This window comes from Apodemus sylvaticus, chromosome X, assembly GCF_947179515.1.
Source record: "Apodemus sylvaticus chromosome X, mApoSyl1.1, whole genome shotgun sequence".
NCBI classification, from domain to species: domain Eukaryota; kingdom Metazoa; phylum Chordata; class Mammalia; order Rodentia; family Muridae; genus Apodemus; species Apodemus sylvaticus.
In genome coordinates this window covers 31030970-31051131 of record NC_067495.1, presented here as the reverse complement: position 1 = coordinate 31051131, position 20162 = coordinate 31030970, and the positions used below count along the sequence as shown (strand labels likewise).

The 20162-nt window shown below is 37.9% G+C and overlaps 1 protein-coding gene across 1 annotated transcript in view; it reads right to left on the bottom strand.

Moving 5' to 3' along the window:
- Positions 1-20162, bottom strand: part of Cdkl5 (cyclin dependent kinase like 5) — a 211988-nt gene that overhangs the window by 79738 nt on the left and 112088 nt on the right. Inside the window, exons 4-6 of the mRNA XM_052171250.1 lie at positions 17985-18030; positions 6297-6433; positions 1288-1408 (exon numbers count right to left, since the gene is read on the bottom strand). Coding sequence (XP_052027210.1) covers positions 1288-1408; positions 6297-6433; positions 17985-18030 — 304 coding nt within the window. The remainder of the gene's footprint in view (positions 1-1287; positions 1409-6296; positions 6434-17984; positions 18031-20162) is intronic.

Genomic DNA, 20162 nt, shown 5'->3' with positions numbered 1-20162 from the left:
CTCATGTCTCTAGCTCCCAAATGCCAAGAGAACAACTACAACTTTATTTTAGAGTTCTATACGTGCTGTCTATATTATATGGTGGAGGGGAAAGTGAGGAGAGTACAGTGGAATCTACAGATCTCCCAATCACAGAATTGTTTTCTAATCAGGTAGATTGAACCAAAGGTCTTATACATGCTTGTCAAGGACTCTATCATTTGCAGCCCCAGCCTAGAATTGTATTTTCCTACAATTAATCAAATAAGCTATACATTTAATCAAAACACAGTCTCATAATGGAAATACAACTAACTTAGCTCCTCATTAACATGCTAAAGTGTAACATGGACTATTTTTTAGAGCTAGCCCCTAAGCCACTAGATAGCTAGTTAACCTGGGGATTTATTTATGACATCTACAATCTTGATAACATGGTAACTATAAAAGTCAAATAGTAGAAGTTCAAAATCTTCATGATACCTTTCAGGTATTCTTAAAAGTAAGACCAGTTTAAAGGTGATTATCCTTGCACATTTGTACAGATAGATTTAGTATAATAATAGTAGTAATAATAATAATCACCACCATTAGTATCATAGTACAAAGATAATTTAGAGAAGTAGATATGTCAATATTTTCTGATAAAAATTTAAGCTTTATTATTGTATCAAATTGTGTCCCATTGCTGTAAAACTTCACATCACGGTGTAAGATTATTAGAAAACAAATATCAGAGTCAAAACAATAGAGAGCAAATAATTTTCCTTATTGCTGAAACCACTGACTTTGTGGTACTCAAGAAAAAGTAATATAGTTTGGAGAAGTATAGTCATGGCCCATACAAGGCTGATTATCCCTTCAACCTACTGGAAAGGGCTACTTTTCACCAACAGGGAGCAAAAATCAGGAGGTGAAGATATATACTAGACTTTAAGACTATTATTAAGCCTGGTTTTGAGATGGTTCACATTCCCTAGTCTATCTGTAAGATCCAAAAGGCTATGGAAATTATCCTTTTGCCACTCAATTCCACCCAGAATAAAGTTCAAAATTTGCATCTGCTAACTCATTAGTTATTGCTACAGTTTATAGAACTTGGTCATACAAACAGATTATCACCACAATAGCCAAATAAACTCTTATGCTGCCCTTGTTGGTTAGAAGAGACCTGGAGAGCAAAGGGCTTTTTTTATATCTTTTTACTTTCAAAATATGCTTAACTTAGATAGAAATATTCTTAAAACAATAAATCTTTACTTTTGGCCAACTGATTTTGTTTTTCCCATTTCAAATGTATATACTCACCTCTGTGGACTATATCGTTCTTGTGACACCAGTGGATAGCTTTGATTAGTTGGTAGATATAGCTCTTAACTTTTTCAGGTGGAACTCCATTTGGCATTTCTTCCAGCAATTCAAGCATATTCTAAAAGCAAATACAAAGCAGTTCATCGTCAAAATTCTGCAAGCCAATCAATTATATACTACAACTCTTTAGCACCTTAGATAAGGATTCATCCAATACACAACATGCATTTTTTATGTTTTGAATTTAATCTTTAACTTGGTTTATGGTACATCAGGGTAGTGCAATAAATAAAAGGTTTACTTTATGAGAAATTACATTTTTATTACTCCTTACTGCTGCCCCTAATACTGAAAGGGTGGAGAGGGAGGGGGAAAGGGAAGGAAAGAAAGAGGAGAGGAGGGAAGAAGGGAGAATTCCTTATGGATAATGTTTACATTTGGTATAAAAAAAACAGGCTACAAAATATTGGGGGCCAGTGTGATAGCTCAGCGGGTAAAGACACTTGTTGCCTAATGATGCATACCTCACAACAGGGGTTTGATTCTGAAACTCACATAAATGCGGGAGGTGATAACTAACTCAACAAAGTTGTCTTTTACTGCCACATGTACACTATAGCAACAGACACACGCACACACATACATACATACATACATACATACATATACACACACACAAACTAAATAAAAAATTAAAGAAAATATTGTTAAAGAAACACACAAATCCTAAACAATTCAAAACAGTCCATCTGGAGTCAGAGACTATTTTTGCACAAAGTTCATACAAAATTTTCTGTTAAGTCAGACACCATGATGCATGTCTGTCATCCCAGCACTTAGAAGACATTATATAGTGAGATCCAGTCTACAAAATCAACAGAAATGCTAAGTCAAAAGGCTGAAGAGTTGGCTCAGCAGTTACTGGCTATTCTTCCAGAGGTCCTGAGTCCAATACCCAACACCCACATGTGACTCACAATTATCTGCAATGGGATCCAATTCCATCTTCTGGTGTGCATGAAGACAGATCACTTACATATATAAAAATAAATATATATTTAAAAGAAATGCTAGGCTAGTCCCTTACTCAGTTTCTATTGCATTACCATGTTAACTAAAGATTCTCCATCTGTTTTACAAAGCCCAATCAATAAGGCTCACAGTACAACCTTAGCTTCTTGTTTGAAGGTACACACATAGAGATGAATAGAGGCTCAGATGCTGCTCATAGCCTCAAGAAGTCACACATCGCCTTAAGCACAATGCTCAGCTGTTTGCCCTTTTCACTACTGGCATTTATACCAATGGTGCACAATAGCAACAATGGCCAAATTGCTGGAACATTCACATGAATCAACGTAATGAAATATTTAAGCCTACTGACCCTTGCCATTCCATTAAAAAAAAGAACAAAACAGCAGTTAGAGATGCATTTGATGAAGCAACAAAAAGTATTATGTTTATGAAATTTTGTTGAAAATGTTGTATTAGTTAAGTTTTAATTGTCAAGTTGACATAATAGGAAAGGAGTCTCAATGAGGGATTACCTAGATCTGGTTGGCCTGTGAGCAGGTCTGTTGGGGATTGTCGAGATTGCCTTCATTGCTGTGGAGGAAAGACCTAGCTTGAAAGTGTGTGGCGCTATTCCTCGTTTGGGGCTCTGAACAGTACAAAAAGCACAGAGAGCTAGCTGAGCACTTACTATGCATGCATTCATTTCTCTCCACTCCAGACTGAAGATATGAAAGGACTAGTTGCTTCAACCTCTTTTCATTGTGACTTCCCTGCACCAAGAGAGTATAATCTAGACAGAGTATAACCTAGTATAACCTAAACCCCTTTGTCCTCTAAGTTGCTTTTTGTCAGGATATGTTGTCACAGCAACATTAATGAAAGTAGGACACTTTTTTTTTTGGTTTTTGTTTGTTTTGTTTTTTAAGAAATCTAAATGTCAACTGAAGAATCTACAGAGACCTTCTGCTGCACACATGCCATCCGAGCCACAGCTGCTGTCCTCACTAGGTGCAGAGAGGCGAGCTGTACTCAACACTTCTTCTGCTGTACCATTTTCTTTGTTAAAGAACTGAGGTTCAGTCCATTTATATTAACATTATTGGGGTTGCTGTTATTTGCTGTTTTAGTTTTGCATTCCTAAGGGAGCATTCTACCACTGAGCTACAATTCTAGCTCCAAACAAGTATATTTTTTACGCTTCTCAACTTTGTCTAATATGAGAAACACTACTAGATAAAAACCCATCATAGAAGTTGTGAAGGCTCCTAACAATCAATATAATTAAATATCATTATCAACCACTGAAATAAGGTTTCTTTAAAAAGAGAGTTGCTGTGCACATGTAAATTGTGTTTAATAGTTTGGAAATACACAACAAAAAAGCCATAAAATGCATGTCAATGGTAAGAGTACGAAACAGGTGCTGGTACTGATAAGCTTACATACTGACAGGTTTTGCACGGAGACTGCTCTCTAGGTTTTGGAGCCTTTGCTTCCATTTAAAGATGCATTTATGGGCACGTTGTATGCAACAAAGACCAATAAGAGCGTTAATCAGAAGGTCAATATGCAAAACACCTCAACCAATCTCTATAGAAGATTCAATGTATATTTATGGTTTCAGTTAAACTAAAACATCGAAAGAATGTTTTCAGCTTTTAAAAAAATATTGCTATGCTAATTGCACTCTTTCAATGGACAGATATGTAGGAGATGCCAAGAACAAGGAGGCATAGAAGGGCTGAATAGTGTAGAAAAGATGATGCTCTCTCAGTTCATGTTCTACTCAAGGCTCCTAAGTGGCAGAGATACTATTACCCTCCACAGCCGCCTTTCCTTACTCCATAGGGAATACAATTTTCAACCACAGATTTAAATACTCAGAATGATGGGTATATTTCCTCTCTGCCTTGCAGCCAAGTGTGACCATGTCACTACATACTACCTAACTGGATGTGACAGCTTCGGTTGACACTACAGACAAGAGAGCAGAGAGCTGCCTTTCAATCCTGTGCTAGCTCCTGTTGTATATGTTTGTGAGGAAGAAAGCAATTCCTATTTTGTTTAAGGCATTGTAATTGTGGGTCTCAGTTAACAACTCCCTATCTCGTGTGAGCATCTTTCTCCTTATACTCCTGGGACGTACTGTAGATTGCCAGACACTACTACTGGCGGGCACGTGTAATGGTAACTTCCATTCAAGAATCACAGGGGCAGAGAAAGCAGACCAGGCCTCAGTTTCAGAAGATTGTAATACTGGCTGCAGCACAGTCATTTGTGAGCAGAGAGAACTCAGCCATGTTAAATTGCTTCTCCCACAGAACACAGATATACAGAGGAGGTATCTCTAGTTGACATACTAAACAACCACTTATCACAAACAACCACCACCATGAAACAACAGAAATAAAAAAGATAAAGTGAAATACTAGATGTGACAAATTTCATTGCCAGTAAAAACTGAAAACTGCACATGTATTTGTGATATCTAGAAAATAAACATAATCTGATTTCTTTCTGTAACCCTAGTACAGCACTATTTTCTTAAAATAACCATTTTTTAAATCTTATTTTGATACGGAAATACCAAAACAAACCCAGAAAAACAGATTTAGGAGAAGTAGCATATAATAACTGATTTAAAATGACAGAGTCTTTACTGGATATATTAACCACACTTAAGGGTAGACCCCAGGCCCAGCAGTAAATTGCCAACACCAACGAACTCAATGGTATTTTTGTAAACCTTTTACTCTGTATTGCTTTGTTTAGCCATTTCTTTGCCTTACTGGTCTTTGAATTGTAAATTATGATTTCTGATTTATATTTTTATGGGTCTTGGTTTTGTATATGTGTGTATGTGCACATTCTTCTTTTGAAAATTCTGTTGTTCTTGTTAGTGTTTGCCTCCTTGCTTTTTTAAAGAGAGGGACAGGGGCATGGAGTTGGGTGAATGGGGAGGTGGGGAGGTAGGGAGGAGCTGGGAGGGATTGGGAGAGGAAAAACTCATGATCAGGACATTTTATATAAAATTATTTTTAATAAAGATACATTAGAAATAAAATGAGTCTTGTATAGTTTAAATTGTGTTAGTAAGCATTATTTTGTGCTGTTTATTTTAAAAATACTGTATAAATTGTGAATGAAGTCAAAGTCAGTCTTCTTAAACCATTCAGTCTTCTTAAAACCATTGCTTTCTTGTCCTATGTCATAATAAATACCAGGAGACTGACCTACAGCAAACAGAAGTCTCTCCAGTTTAATCTGTGTTGCCCATGTGCACATCAGAAGCCACCTATTCACACAGCAACAAAACCTTTAACAGGCTCCTCTGGTTCCAGGTTGTCCTAAGGTAGGCAGCTAAAATCAGCTGCTCACAAGTCAGTTGTTCTTTAAGGAATTCTGAGACAGTTAATCTTTTGCCCCTAGGTCACAATCTTAAAATGTTCATTAATGGGTTATCCTTTTTTTAAAGTGTGTTCTAGTAATCTTAACAGCAGTTTCAAGCCTTGCCTTATAATTCCCTCAAGAAAGCTAATGAATGCTGACCATTCTTGAAAGACTGCTTCTGCTTTCTTCATTCAGCATACTAGGTTTGATTGAAGGACCCAGCTCCTGCTTGCCAGGACTGATGTGCACCTCTACCGTCCTTTATCATACTGTCTGTTCACCTATCTCTCCCACAGAGATTTTGTTCATGTTTAATTGAAATAAATCTACTGAAAACCACTTGTTGTACTTAGATTCTAAGACTTCAGAAGCCATACACCAGTATGCTGTTTAAATGAGATCATCTGAATGCATCGAATGTGTATAAAATCCCTAAATCTATTTCAGGACATCTAAGGACTATGGAAGATATTTTCATATCTAATACCCTCAGATTATGAGTATGTTGACAGGGCATATACTAAGTAATACTGCATTCTTCAATCATGTCAGAAACAACAGAAAAATAAGGTGAGGCTGCACACTGGCTATTCATGACTTACTTTCTCGACATATTCAAACACCAGGTATAGTTTCCCTCTCCGACGGAAAGCTTCCTTCAGCTCCACAATGTTTTCCTGCTTGAGAGTACGAAGCATTTTAAGCTCTCGTAAAGTTGTCTCCTTGACTTCTTCATTTTCTAGAATACAGGCAGTGGTGAAGACAGAAAATAAATGAAAGCTTTCAAAAGTACCGTTCAAAACAGATAGAATATTAACACATTTTCATGGTGAGAGAAAGAAAACAAAATATTTAAAGAAAGGCTTAGTCAGATCTGGTAGTGCAGACCTATAAAAATCCCAGCAGGGGATTCAGGAGTTTGGGGGGGGGATGGTAAGTTCCAGGTCAGCCTGTGCTATAAGGTACCCAAAGAGCCCAAAACAAAACAAAACAAAGAAAAGGTTTCCTTGAACACATCAAACCCATTCTTTGCTTCCATTTTATTTTATTTTTTGTTGTATCAAACCACAGATGTATAGACCTAGCACATGAATTCAACATCATTTTGGCTCTAACATTCTGTGTTGGGGAAGAAAATGCTTAAAAGGGTTATGAGAGCCAACGCCATCGATGTGCAGAGGACGCTTTGTGTCCAGTATGTGTAACAGTTCATGTCCTATGGTTAGCTTCAAGTTTTGTTTTTAAAAAAAGTATTTCATTCTTTAGCCTTGCTTGAGAATCACCTCAGTGAGCACAGGTTGTACATCAGGTATTTGTGACGCAGTTCATGGCCAAATCATAGGAAATTCTTAAGAGCATCTTATTTCTTTGAACAGAAACTGCTGAGGGTTCCTGCTGCCTTCCCATGGCATCTCCATCTGTCTATCACAGATGGCATAGCTGTTCCCGGATGGAGATCCTATGCTGTAGCAGTATCTGCCCTTCCATACCATCAATTTCACTTGTGATATCCACCATGGACAGGGAGGTGAGACAGAAGCTACATTAATGGTAATGGACTAATGGGCAGCCAAGCAAGAAGCTAGGATTTCACTTCAAATGTCTACTTATGATAGCTTAAGAGGTAGCTGGGAAATTCTAAGTAGTGTGTTTTTAATATGTATGTTCAAGAATACAGGTTCATAATTCCAAAATCCCTAGTTGGAAAACTAAACCCCTTCTAAGTTTGTGACAAATTCATTCAGAGGGAACATGGAATTGATATTTATATTCTTTGTTTAACCCACTTAATATGAATATTCATAGACTAGGCTATAGAAATATGCGTTGATTACAGAGTGCTATGTAGAGTGCCATATTTCCATACTAAAACTTCAAAATGATGACTTCTAAAACACATTTGGTCTCAGGTTTTGGTTAGGGGCCAGAATCCAGACTTGTTGAGATTATGTTGTAAGGACCTCAAATACAAGCATGTTTTTAAGTCTTAAGAGAAAGAAACTGGAAGTTCTGGGACAAAGACAAGAACACTTATGGCTTTGAAGAAAACATGCTTTCCACAAAAGCACCCAAAGGGGCAAAGCTGACTGGGGTTCATGATGAAGGAAGGGAAAGATTCTAAATGCAGAGTAAGGACTGCTTCTTAGCTGATTTTCTGTCCAGCCCCCACATTGAGCCCTGTTCCAAAATGAGTTTAAAGAAGAGGCTGGTAGAAAGAGGGCTTTGTGGAGCTGGTGGATCTATGACAACCAGGAAACATCAAGTCAATACTTTTCTGCGACCTGGTTACATGAATGAGGCACTCTCCAGCCAGAAAAGCACTGGAGGTCGCTGGGACACAGGTTAGTAAAGAATGTGGATACTGCTGTGCAGAAATGGACAAAGGCAACAGTAGCAGAAACAGCGACCCATCCAAGAGTGAGAGGAAAGACTTGGACGGACAGCAAATCCTACATGCCAGGAAGGATAGGTGACTTGTCTCTCTCATCTTAGTTGTTTAGTTACACAAATAGCCCTAACCTTTGTCCCCTGTTCTTGGTGTGTTCACTCTCTTACTGGCTCTTGACAGCACTAGTTCTTTCAGGTATTTGATGTATTGTTGTAAAATTGCATTCCCCAATGGGATTTTACAGACCCTAAAATAAGATGACTCCTCCCCCCATCCCATTCCTTACCACAATGTATAGGGTTTTCTTCTCACAGAAAAGATCATCAGTTTTCTTGATACAACTGGAGTGTCCCTGAACTGAAATGCTTGTGACTACGAAGTGTTTAAGATTTTAGAAATTCGATTATGAAATAAGTAAGTACATGAGAGAGAGGACAGACACACACACACACACACACACACACACACACACAGAGAGAGAGAGAGAGAGAGAGAGAGAGAGAGAGAGAGAGAGCTGTGTAATGATGGGGGATGGACCCAAATTCAAATACAAAATTTGTTTACACTTCATATATCCATATCATGGAAGACAACTTTATACAATGCTTTCAATGTACTTATTTTTTGACTCCAACATATTATATAAGGTCAGGTATGACATTTCCTACTTATAGAATCAGATAAGTCCTCAACAAGTAAATTGGGATACATTTCACACTTTGGACCTTTGTATTTGTGTTTAGGCTGCTTACTGATTAAAGTTCTTCTGTCCAACATATATTCAAATTTGCAGAACTGAGAACAATCACAGCTTCCTGTTATGAATGCTTGAGCTGGGCCCAGGAAGAGATTTTTGTATATATGTCTAGCTCTCCCCAACTTCAGATGTGGAAAGCATGTAAAAGGTGGCCAACAATATAGGCACTCTTCTCAATTCTGAGTAGAGTACTTTCTATTTTTCTTTTGAAAACTTTGAAAGGGCTGGTTGTGAGGTAAAGTGAAAAACAGAATTTATTTCCTCTTACTCATCTCTAACCCTGAATGTTTCTAGAATATGAAAAATGGGGAATCTAGAAAACCAATAGTACACCTAGGGTCAACAGTATGTATGTCTACATACAAAATCCTTAAGAGGATCAGTAAGCTATACTGGGGTGGAGTGCAAAGTTACTAAGTAGATACAACTGATGTTTCTTCTCTAATCAAATGCTTGGGCACACTGGGAATTTTAAAAGCAAGCAAAAAGACAGTGTGGTGTATTATTATCAAATTGGGACATTTTCTATCTGTGCTAATAGATAGAGTGGCCTTGGTATGTCCAAATCAAAATAGCAATGAAAGAAGGAACACCGGAATAGAACTGTGGAGATCTAGACTTTAGATTCTGCCTTTAAGCAATTTATGTTGCAACAAGTATCTCTGGGCAGGACACTTACATTTTCACCAGTAAATAAACCTAATAATTTATGATTTTTCAATAAAGTATTTCTGATTATAAACTTTTCATCAGTAAATAAATCTAATTATCTATAATTTTTTCCATTTAAGACTTTCTGGTTGTGAGTCTAAACTTTAATAGCTAAGCTATCTCTCCAGCCAAAGTCTTTCTGATTATAAACCTAAGCCTCACTGAATTTTGGTAGCTGATAAAATATATCATTCATATATACTAGCTCCACCTAACAGTGGCTTTATAAAAACATAATGGCTATATTCTGAATGTTTATAAAGAGACAAAGAAGATAGGCAATTCTTTAAAAAGAAGCACACAGTGAACCAGGTTGGTGGCACTTTGTAATCCTGGCTACTTGGGAGGCTATAGCAAGAGGATTTCATGTTCAAGGCCAGCCTGGACAATGTCCTGAAATGCTGTCTTCAAACAGACAAAAAAAAAAAAATAAAAAGAGGGCCTGGGATATATACTTCAGTGGTAGAGTGCTTTCTGAGCAAGTGCAAATCCTAGGTTCAATTCTCAGGAACACACACACGGGCTAGGGGTTGGAGGGACACACAATAACATCACTTAGGGTGTAGTGTGCCAACACCATCTCATTTGAGCTGCCTTTTATGAAATGAGGCTCTTTTGCCAGCCATAAGTAATCACCTAAGCATTAAGACTGTAATGTCTGGGAACAGGCAAGAAGTGAAGTACTTAATTCCTAAGGTGCAAGCACACTAAGCACTCACCATTACGTTGGAACATGCTATAAATTTGTTTCTGTGAGTGCTTTTAAGGTTTCTAGCCTACCTAGCCTACACTGGATAGTGAAATGTGTGGTAGTAAATGAGATGACAGAGAAAAGGAATGCACACTCCACCAACACACATGCTTCTCAAACAAGCAAAAAGTAGCAAAGCAATGGAAGTCATAGCACACTACATGGAAACAAGCATCCCCTACTCTCCCCTCCCCAAATCACCACTAGTTGAGATAATCCTTGTGTGCTATCTGTGCTAATTTCTCCAGTTCATAAATAACTGACATCTAAAAAGGATAGCTAATCTTCTCAAGGGGCATGGACTGAGTCACATTCACCCTCGTGAGCTAAGTTGAACAGAAGGCCTTAGGTGGTATGGTATATTACAGTGAACTTTGGAGAGTGAGTCACAATACCTAGATTGATGCCTAGACTTTGTAACATACCAGATCCAGCTATCTGGCTTGTTGCTAACGCCACACAGCCGAAGAGCATAGCATGACTTGTCAGTGAAGGGCTTGGGCCTGCATTTTAGTCATATTAATTAAACCCATAGTAAGTCCTCACCTATAAACTGAGACTGACTGGGGTTACAGTGGTTTATTCTAAAGGCATCTTCTACTTCTAAAGGCCAATGTTTCTACACTTGATTAAGACCATGCTAACCAATCTCATCCTTAGGCACTGTTGAAGAAAGCTGAGCATGATGGTTCACAGCTATAATCTTAGCACTGAAAAGGCTGAGGCAGGAGGAGTGCTAAAAGCCATCTTTGGCTAAACTGTGAGTTCTGGGCCAGCCTAGGCTACACAGTAAGATCATTTTTTCAAAATAAAGAGAAGAGGGAAGAGAGAGGGAGAGGGAATAGGGAAGAAGGAAAGAAGGAGGGCAGGGGTGGAAAGGGAGAGGGAGAGAGTGGGTAGACTGACTGACTGAATGAATATGTGAAACTTTAATTTCAGGCTATCTTGGGCTACATACCAATATCCTATCTCAAACAAAACAAAAGCAGCACTGGAGGGGTTGTTAAAGACACAAGCAACTCTGGCAAAGTTCTATGAAGTCAGTATACAATCCACCCTACCCAGGACAGCGGCAGCAACAAAAAAGATGCAAAGTAAGAACAAACAAAACTCTGGCCTACTTCTGCAGGCTTACCACTGAGTCAAGTTAACACACCGGAAAAAAAAAAATCAAGCGATTCACTAAAATAAAAGATAGCAGCGTTTTTAAGAAGAAAGCTCACAGGAGCAAAATAAATTCAAAGATAAGTCAGTGATGAAAAGAGAAATCTAAAGATCAGCAGAAACTATTGTAACCCTATTTTTAAAGAACTGTGGGCTTGGAAAAGAAATCCAGGAATAGCTGTAACCTACTTTACAAAACCACAAACCTGACATCTTTGTATAGCCAACGAGGCCCCCAAAACAGACCTTTAAAAAGAATGAAAAAGAAAAGTCAATCCATCCTTGAACAAAACCATAGGGTACCATGTTTGATTCTGGTTGCTCTGAGTGAGGACAGTACAGCAGCAGCAGCAGGGCAATCAATGTGGCCAGAGGTTTGAATGGTGATGATACTGTTTTATGTACCAAAAAAAGATGAAGACCCTTCAATCTTTAGAGATGAAGGACAAGTTAAAGAACAGAGAAAATTTATGAAATCACAAAAAGTGCAAAATGTTGCCAAATCTTACAAGAATCCCTGAGGTTTGAAAGAGATTAGGTTGGGGCAGAAAAGGAAGTATGATAGTACCAGGAGTAGCTGGCACTCCAGCTCAGCTAATCGGGTTCTTTATATGATCAAGGCTGGAAACTTTGCTTCAAGGCCTCTTGTATACAGAATTCAGGCGCTTGAAGTTTAGAATTCACGAATTCTTGTTTTAAAGCATCATGCAAAGTAATAATGATGACCTGTTATTAATACATGACCATATGATTGTGAATGTCAATGTACAAGACTGCAGTTATAGAAAGGTTAAAGAGAATTTGGCTAAAATATTTACTATATACAATCTGAAAATATCTTTTAACCAGAAAAACTCCTGTATCTTTGGAGTCTATGGTCATTTTTTTTTTATTCATAGAAGAGCCAAATAATAAGCAGACCTAATTCAGTAGAGACCACTAACTTGTTAGGTATTTGATATTTAATTTTCTCTGTGGAAGCACACATGAATAGAAAAATTTATATCATCATTCAGAGTGTTGCTATGAATTCTGAGACGGCAGATTTATGATGATACATCAAAAAGTGGAAGCTGTTAAAAATAATAAAAGAAAAACCAACAAAGAAAAGCATCTCTGATAAAACTTTATCATCACTCAACTATTCCTTTTTGTTTGGGGGTGGGGGTAGCAGCTGGGAATTAAAGCAAAGACTACCACTGAGCCACATCCCCAGCCTATACACTTTCTCCTAACACAAGTTTCTTTCTTCATCTAGAGCATTCAAATCTTGCAGGAAAACACAGAGGCAAAGACAATGATAAATGTTCTGGCAGAGTTTTATCAGCTAACAATCAGGGAATAAAAACTTAAAAGTGTGGGAAACAGTGGAGATGGCTCAGAGGTTAAGAGTACTTGTTCTTGAAGAACCCTAGTTTGATTCTCAGCACCCAAATAGTGGTTCACAACTATCCATAACTCCAGCTCTATGGGATCCAATGCCCTTACCTCCATAGGAACCAGACCTGTACATGGTACACATACACACTTAGAGGCAAAATACTCAGATACAAAATATATTAATTCTCAAACATGAAGACATGCATATTATAAAAAGAAAACTGACAAAGCCTTTTGCTATATTGAGCTAATTATGCAACTTTAGTGTAAAAACTGACTTTCCTGCTTAAAATACCCAATTCTGTTAAAAACTAAATTAGCACACAGTTGCTATTATAATACAAATTGCATTTACTATAAAATAAATGTATTTTCAGAATTTCAGTTTTAATTTTTCCAGTTAAAGTATCAACATACCTGTACTGGCTAGTTTTGTGTGTCAACGTGACACAGGCTGGAGTTATCACAGAGAAAGGAGCTTCAGTTGGGGAAGTGCCTCCATGAGATCTAGCTGTGGGGCATTTTCTCAATTAGTGATCAAGGGGGCAGGGCCCCTTGTGGGTGGTACCATCTCTGGGCTGGTGCTCTTGGGTTCTATAAGAGTGCAGGCTGAGCAAGCCAGGGGAAGCAAGCCAGTAAGAAAAATCCCTCCATGGCCTCTGAATCAGCTACTGCTTCCTGACCTGCTTGAGTACCAGTTTTGACTTCCTTTAGTGATGAACTGCAATGTGAAAGTGTAAGATGAATAAACCCTTTCCTCCCCAGCTTGCTTCTTGGTCATGATGTTTGTGCAGGAATAGAAACCCTGACTAAGACAAATTGGTACCAGCATAGTGGGGTATTCCTGTGACAACCTGACCATGTTTTGGGGAGGACTGTGGAAGGACTTTGGAACTTTGAGCCAGAAAAGCCATTAGAATATTAAGAGCTCGGTGAAAAGTTCTGTAGGAGCTTGGAAGACAATATTAAGAACAGTGTGAAAGATGGAGGCCTGGCTTGTGAAATTTCAGAGGGAAGATTAAACACTCTTATAGTGGCCATGTTGTGATTGTGAAGATTCTGTGGTTTTGGTTAGCTGGGGCTGAAGAATCAGCTGTGAGTAACAAGATACCAGAACCACTAAAGCAAACCTTTGTGTTACTGGGACTATTGATGCTGGTTACCTGGAGCTAAGAAATTAGCAGTGATTAAGAAGAGACCAGCATCACCGAGATGAAATATTCTTGGAAGAGTTTTCTGAGAGCACAGAGTGTGTGTTCCAGAGATAGCCACAGTTGTATTTTGTGCTGTGGCTGGACTTGGTACTGTGTAAGAGTCACCCAGATGGTACTGGTTTTGAAGGCATGAAGGGGTCATGAAGAGCAGCTGAGGCTCTTGGCACAGTGAGAGGCCACGGAAGGCCACTGGTGAAGGTGCAGCCTCAGTTGCAATTGATGGCCCAGGACTTGAAGGGGTCATGCATAGGAGCAGAGGCTTGTCACCCTGAAGAGAGCCTATGAGAGGCTATTGGTGAAGCCTAATTACAGTGGAAGATAGCAGCGTTTTGGAGATGCTAGTACCATGCAATGACCACCAAGAACAGCAGCAGCAGTGGAGTACAGGCAGCTGGAGCCTAGAAGACAAGCTGTGTGCTACAAAGGGCAGGACTGAAGGAGTGACCCAAGCCCTTGGAGGAGCCCAGAAGATCGTGAGTTGGACCCCAGACATTGGACATTTGGAGTTTGAGTTTTGCTTTTGGTTGTGACTGTGCCCTGATATGTTTCCCTCTTGAAGGAAGAAAGTATTTTAGTGGAGCCCACAGTTAAAAGACTTTAAACTTTTAAAAGACTTTGAATTTTAAAGATATTGGATATTTTAAGGTGATTGAACTTTTAATATGTAAAGACTGTGGGACTTTTAAAGTAATTTAGATCTTGGGGATGAGTAAGAAAGTAAGGGTTGAGGCTTAATAGTGATGTGTTTGTGGGTCAAGTTGACAAGGCTATTGTACTGGCTGGTTTTGTGTGTCAACTTGACACAGGCTAGAGTTATCACAGAGAAAGGAGCTTCAGTTGGGGAAGTGCCTCCATGAGATCCAGCTGTGGGGCATTTTCTCAATTAGTGATCAAGTGGGGAGGGTCCCTTGTGGGTGGTTCCACCTTTGGACTGGTGCTCTTGGGTTCTATAAGAGAGCAGGCTGAGCAAGCCAGGGGAAGCAAGCCAGTAAGAAACATCCCTCCATGGCCTCTGCATCAGCTCCTGTTTCCTGACCTGCTTGAGTTCAGTCCTGACTTCCTTTAGTGATGAACTGCAACGTGGCAGTGTAAGCTCAATAAACCCTTTCCTCCCCAACTTGCTTCTTGGTCATGATGTTTGTGCAGGAATAGAAACCCTGACTAAGACAATACCCCTTTATTTACTAGGAAAATTTGGACTTTTTAAACAGTAATCAGTTATTCTGGAATAATAAAGATATTTTGCACTAAAAAGCGGTCTACCTAAAAATATATTAAAATAAAATAATAGTATATTTTATTTAAATAAAATGTGATTTAAATTTAAAATTACATAAAATATAATTCAAATTTAAATCACATTTTATTTAAATTTAAAATCAAATATATTTTAATTTAAATTAAGTTAAAAATAAAATATTGCACGCAATTTTTTGGATCCATATCATGTTAACAGGACAGTAGGATGTTATAATCTTTTTTGTTTTGTTTTGTTTTGTTTTGTTTTTTTGAGACAGGGTTTCTCTGTGTAGCTCTGGCTGTCCTGGAACTCACTCTGTAGACCAGGCTGGCCTCGAACTCAGAAATCTGCCTGCCTCTGCCTCCCAGAGTGCTGGGATTACAGGTGTGCACCACCACCGCCCGGCTTATCATACTCTTTTTTTTTTTTTATTCGATATATTTTTTTATTTACATTTCAAATGATTTCCCCTTTTCTAGCCCCCCCACTCCCCAAAGGTGGTATATATTCTCATACACTCCCTTCATATCATCAGTTAGAGAATATTTAGAACATTAATGTGAATGTCAGTCAGGCCAAACACAATTTCCATTTCAGTTTAAGTTTATCAATGCTTTTATAGAATTATTTCATTTATTTTCACAAAGATTTGGACATGTATAATTTAGAATAATCACTACTATAACATGAATTTTTATGGCAACTAATAAAAAGAATATTTGAGAGCTACTAGACAATGAGAACAATATCAGAATACTCCTATTTTTTAATTATAATTCACTGGTTGAAATTTCGATAATAAAACAGATTTTATATTATCATAATTTACATAGGAGTTCAGTAGACAACCTCATCTATGTGAAACTATTATGCAGAATTCATACTGTAAAACAGTTGGTCACCAGACATGAACCATTTCTTTCTATTAAGGGTATTCTTGCCGGGGAGTGGTGGCACACGCCTGTAATCCCAGCACTTGGGAGGCAGAGGTAGGCGGATTTCTGAGTTCGATGCCAGCCTGGCCTACAGAGTGAGTTCTAGGACAGTCAGGGCTATACAGAGAAACCCTGTCTTGAAAAAACCAAAAAAAAAACCAAAAAAAAAAAAAAAAAAAAGAAGAAGAAGAAAAGAAAAAAAGGAGTATTCTTGCTAGAGGAACAGGGTAAAGACATAGAAGACTAGATAACAGGATTTTAAGCACCTTTAGTCTATATAAGACCCTGTGCCAAAAAAATTTTTTTGAAGATCTGCTAGCTGTTATTACTTTGCAGCTTGCAAATGTGACCTTAAAGGTCAATACAGAGTCAGAAGTCTCCATATACATGCAAGAGTGCTGCTTTGATTTTCTGTTGTAATCACTCTTTTTAGATCGCCATTTGTCTCTAGACCACCTGTCATTAGTCTAAAGTCACTGCTCAAAAGAGCCTATTTCCAATGGTTTCACAGTAGGTTACCCTGGGGCAACTGCTTCCATTAGATCAAAGGCACATAGGCACATGGTTTTAAGCACACTGTCTCCCAGAATAAGCCAAAAACCATTTCCCAATGCCTTCCTTTAAGACTGTTCTCAGCGACTGTCCTCACAATGGCTGCTCAGGGCCCTAGGTAATATGCAATGCTCCACATAAGTAGTTTAGTTACATCATAGTTTAGCTACATCAAATGCTATGGAAGCTATCCTAGAAGCCTTTTGTTTATAAACCTTCTGTCATTTTATCTAAGTATCTGAGGTTAGGGGGATGAGACTGTTCATAAATATAGAAGCTGATGCTTTAAAGTGCTTAGGAAATGTGCACCAATGAAGCCAGGCTATGTTGTCTATCTTCAGGCTTTTCATTAGATACAGGGGCGAATGCTGATACCCTTTTACCTAGCATGCAACTCAAGGTCACAATGGAGGAATTTTTTTTAAAGATTTTATATAAACCCATGAAGGCAGATGGAGTACCTCATTAACACATGAATTTGTAAGACTTGCTTCACTATAGTGTGTATATGGGAACTGGGTTAGGAGTTAGAAAGTCTTTTTACTGAGGTCTCTGTACTGCTGCCTAAAGCTCAAAAGCCATGTAGACTTTCATTATCAGTCTGTCTTTGGTTAGGTAAAAGTTAACAGCTAAGGTTGTTTGAAACTTTCTTGCCCAGTAGAGAATTTTAATGCTCCATTTGAAACAGTCTAAAAGTGTGACCAAGACACCCCCCCTACCAATATGGTATTTCTTATTGAAATTCTTATTCTCTCAATAAATGGTTCTAAATATAAAACTGTCCCCTCTTCATCCTGCCTTCCACTTATCCTTGTTTTACTTGCTGTGACCAGGGGCTGGAGAACTCTGTGACCAAATGATGCATCTTTCACAACAGCACTCACTACTTATGGGAACTGCAGAAGCATCTGCTTTTAATCAGCTCCTACATTGTCATCTATGCAGAAACATGCAGTTAAGAAAACTTTGATCAAGCCTTTGGAGCAAAAATTCCACCCTTGATTGTAAATTAAAATAGATGTTCTAATATCATGAGATAGGAAATATTTCAAAGTAAATTAGCATGATGATAAACAAGTTTCGTTCCCTCCCCAGGATTATAATTTTAAAACCACATGGCAGAGGTCTAACAACTAAAACCTACCTCTCACACATTTTACTTACAAAAAAAATACAGAAGTAAAAATGTATATATACCTTCACTGTCCTTGAATTTCTTGATTGCCACGATTTCATGTGTTTCCTGCAAAGGAAAAAGAGGCAGAGGGAAAATCATTCTCCAATCCCAACAGGGAATCACAATTATCTATGGACAGAGGAGCTAAGGCACAGGTCATCATCTCCATCCACCCACTACTCCGTTGCAGAATCCTCTCTTACCAACCTAGAGACATTGCCAAGGAAGGTTAAGAAAGAGGGTGGCAAGGGGGCAAAGAACAGACACTGACATGTTATGCATGCAACATAAATCTTCACTATCAATGTCTTCAAAAGTACAGGACATGAAAGAAATAAAGAGGGCATCCAGAAATATTCACACAACTCTTAACAGTTTGATATATTTTCTTCATTATTTTTTTCTCAACTTGGAATCATAATATTGTATACCTTGTCATTATATACGTAGCATTTACACCTGAGGGTAAAAAACTGCTTAAAGCTCCATTTGTAATAGATGATCATTTAAATAGTCTGCCAATCAACATATTCCAAGAGCGCCTTCATTTTCAGAGCTGATGCTATAGTGGTATAGATGGTTCAAAGGCCACAAATGATGAAAGTTCCTAATACACACAACCAAACTGGCATACCCAAATATACACCCTTCACAGCTTCCTTCAGCAGTATAGACTATCTAGTACACAAGCAGGGCCAAAACAAATAGCATTACTTAAAAGAACATTTTTAAACTAAATATTAGTAGATAAGTTCTGTCATTAATTACATTTGTTTATTTAGTGTGGGGTTGAGGATACTGGCCACAATGCATGTGCAGAGGTCAGAAAACAATTTATGAAGGTTGATTCTCTATTTCCATTATGGAGGTCCCAAGAACCAGATCCAGCTTGTTAGATTTTCTATTGCCTGGTAAATAAAATGAACTCGACCATGGCTAATTTTTTTAAGCATAAAAACTTGTTGCCAAACTGAACTAACTTAAGGTTATTATTGTAAATTTTGCACAATAAAATCTGATATAACTGGCCTTTGTAATTATGGCCATCATTTTTGTGCCCCAAGTCCTTACTTAAACATGGTTATTTCTTCATATTTTGCATTTTGATATTTTAATTATTTCATTCCTTTATTCCTTTATTCAACTATAACTTACTTTAGTAAATGACAAAGTGAGAGACTCCAGATTTAATATAATTTCTGAATGCTGAACTGATTTTGCCAATCCCCTTTAGTGACAACTTGTTTCTGTTATATCTTAGCACCCTTACAAACAAATTCTGGATTTAAGTTCAGAGCTTTCTTGTCATCTTTAGTCTAGTATAGACTACAGACCTACCTGCTCTTATGACAGATCCACTTTAAATGTACCTTAAACTTTTAAAAGTACCTTAAACTTTTACATTAATCTGGAGTTCTAGATCCTCGTTTTCTTATCACTTGGCTGGATAAAAGTAAGAAAAGGTTTGGTTGTTAAATCTAACAACCATAATATGAGCTATTATGTCAACTATATTTACATAGTCAATTGTTTTACCATTTAGTAAAAGTTCTTTTCTCCAATGGTTTTCATATATTTGAATGCTTGATTTGTATTATATTCTATTCCATCATAAATATATCTATGAATGGTTTTCTGAGGCAGTACTCTGTTTTTCCTATCACACGAACACCCTCATCTATGTAGCCAGTGGGAAGGCACGGAGTGGGAAGGAATGGCTTGAGGTGCAGCTTTGTGTAGCATGTGTGAAGCTAAAAAGAAAAATGTGAGCAGAAAAGCGAGAAAGAGACAAAAGAGAAAGGAAGGAGGGAGGGAAAGATGGAGGATAAATTAATCTGGGGGAAGAAAAACTTGCATTCACAGATTTTCTGTATGCTTAAGAAAAACCCTGTAAAGTACCATTCACATTAGCAACACTAGAAATCCATATTCTAATTAAGAATGAAATGCTTTGCAAGAAATTCATATAGTAGCTATTTTTTCACGAGGAAGAAAATTAAAGGCTTTAAAGAAGGCTTGTTCATGCTGAGGAGACACCTAAGTTGGTAAAGTGCTTTGTCATGCAAACATGAGGCCTTGAATTTGATTCCTAGAATCCATGTCAAAAAGTAAGGTGTTGTGGTGTGAGTTTGTAAGCTCAACTCTGGGGAGGTAGAGACAGGCATATTCTTGAGGCTCACTGACTACTAGATGAGTTC